We start from the raw sequence: 2,500 nt of genomic DNA on the forward strand, positions 1-2,500 counted from the left end.
TTTCCGCGTCGAACTCAAAATAACTAAATGATAATACTCACGTTTCCCCTTTCTCTTGCAGCCTCGAAGTCAAAAGGAAAGTGTATAGCAACGGACGCCATTCTGGGAAAAGATTCGGTGGTGGTGTACACGACCAATCAGAAGAAGAGAAGCAAGTGTAAGATAACGATTAGGGTATGTGATGAACAGCGATTTTTTTTTCTATCTCCGTCTGTCTGTCTTTGTGTCTGTGGGTGTCTGTTTGTCATTTTTTTTTCTAATTTATCTCTGGCTTTGTTTTTGTCTTTTTCTTTTGACTTTGTGTGTCTGTTTGTCCCTTTGGCTTTGTCCGCCAATCTCATTTGTCTTTGTTTGTGTCTTTGTCTCTGTCTGTCACCTTTTCTCTATCTACCTGTCTCTTTGTCTTTGTCTGTGTGTCTGTGTTTCTCTCTCTATCTCTCTATTTCTGTCCCTCTTTTTATCTCCACCTGCTTGTGTCTTTGTCTGTCGCTTTTTCTCATATCTCTCTTATCATTATTATTGTTGTTGCTGATACTTTTATTATTAATATCGTTTTTATTACCATTTTATGTGGATGAGTTCACATATACATATACCTACTCGCATGTGTATTATCATACTTCAAAATACACGAACACACGAAACCATAATTGAACTAATTTTACAAACCTAACCATAACCATACGAACACTTTGCTTTCCCTCGAACAACCACAACGGCAACATCAATAACAACAAAGACCACAGCCACAACAACAACGATCAAAACCACAACGACCACAACCACAACAACGACCACAACCACAACAAGAACGACAACCACAACAACAACAGCCACATCTACCACAACAACATCTACCACAACAACAACGACCACAACAAAAAGCAGCACAACGACCACAACAACAACAACCACACCAACAACAGCCACAACAACTACCACAACAACAACAACGACCACAAGCACAACAGCCACAACAACAAGAACGACAACCACAACAACAACAGCCACAACTACCACAACAACAACAACGACCACAACAACAACCAGCACATCGACCACAACCACAACAACCACACCAACAACAGCCACAACAACAACTACCACAACAACAACCAGCACAACGACCACAACCACAACATCCACACCAACAACAGCAACAACAACAACCAGCACAACGACCACAACAACGACCACCACACCAACAACAGCCACAACAACAACGACCACAACAACGACCACAACAACAACCACACCTACAACAGCCACAACAACAACGACCACAACAACAACGACCACAACCACAACAACCACACCAACAACAGCTACAACAACAACTACCACAACAACGTCCACAAGCACAACAACAACAACGACCACAACCACAACAACCACACCACCACCAACTACCACAACAACAACAACGACCACAACCACAACACCAAAACGGCCCACATGCACCATTTCTTTGATACCACCCAACGACTATGTTCCAGGGCAAGAAAGGTGTAAAACTGACGATGCAGTGTAGTCGTTTTTCGTTAGCGAGCAGCGGTTGTGATGCGGAGGTGCTACAGGTGGTCGACAAGGGAAGGTGAGTTGTGAATTTATTATATTTTGAATTATTTTGAATTATTATATTTTGAATTATGAATGATAGAGAAATTGTTTACTTTCTAATTGCTGGTAAAGAGAAATGAATTTGTTTTCGAGGATTAGGTGTGAAAGATATTTTTCATTTTGGCTTCACCTTTAAAAAAAGTATGTGATTCGGCTATTTATTCATTTCATTTTAGCGATAAGCAACAACAACAACAACAACAACAACAACAACAACAACAACAACAACAAAAGAGAGAGAAAAAAGAGAAAGAGAGAGAGAGAGAGAGAGAGAGAGAGAGAGAGAGAGAGAGAGAGAGAGAGAGAGAGAGAGAGAGAGAGAGAGAGAGAGAGAGAAGAGAGAGAGAGAGAGAGAGAGAGAGAGAGAGAGAGAGAGAGAGAGAGAGAGACAAGACAGAGACAGAGACAGAGACAGAGACAGAGAAAAAGAGAGAAAGAGAAAGAGAAAAAAAAAACACGATAACCACATGAAACAGGAACAAACACCACGAAATAACACAACAACAAAAAAATATCACCACAGATAACCCCAACCCACCCACCTCCCTTCCTACACCCTCACTCACTAACTCCCTACCCTTCCTCCCCCCCCCCCCTTTCCATACAGCAAAGAAACGACCAAATTCTGCCAGAACGACAACCCAGGCGATACTTTCACCGTATCTACTGGCAACCAAATTCAACTCAAATACAAGAAAAAGAAATTCAGGAAGAAGGACGGTGATTCCAGTCTGGGCTTCGTGTGTAAAGTCGCTGTAGAAGGTAAGTGAAAAGGAGAGAGGGAGAAGGGGAGGAAGAGAGGAGAGGAAGAGAGGGGAGGGGAAGGGAATGGGAGAAAAGGTGGGGGAGGGATAAGGGGAGGAAGAGAGGGTAGGGGAAG

The 2,500-nt window shown here is 42.4% G+C and overlaps 1 protein-coding gene across 2 annotated transcripts in view; it reads left to right on the forward strand.

The window, feature by feature from the left end:
- LOC113813266 (transcriptional regulator ATRX homolog) overlaps positions 1-2,500 on the forward strand; it is a 14,232-nt gene that overhangs the window by 7,191 nt on the left and 4,541 nt on the right. For both annotated transcript variants that reach the window (XM_070124219.1, XM_070124220.1), the window contains exons 4-6: positions 62-174; positions 1,497-1,594; positions 2,228-2,382. In XM_070124219.1, the coding sequence (XP_069980320.1) occupies positions 62-174; positions 1,497-1,594; positions 2,228-2,382 (366 nt within the window). The remainder of the gene's footprint in view (positions 1-61; positions 175-1,496; positions 1,595-2,227; positions 2,383-2,500) is intronic.

Source organism: Penaeus vannamei, chromosome 8 (genome assembly GCF_042767895.1).
Source record: "Penaeus vannamei isolate JL-2024 chromosome 8, ASM4276789v1, whole genome shotgun sequence".
Lineage (NCBI taxonomy): Eukaryota > Metazoa > Arthropoda > Malacostraca > Decapoda > Penaeidae > Penaeus > Penaeus vannamei.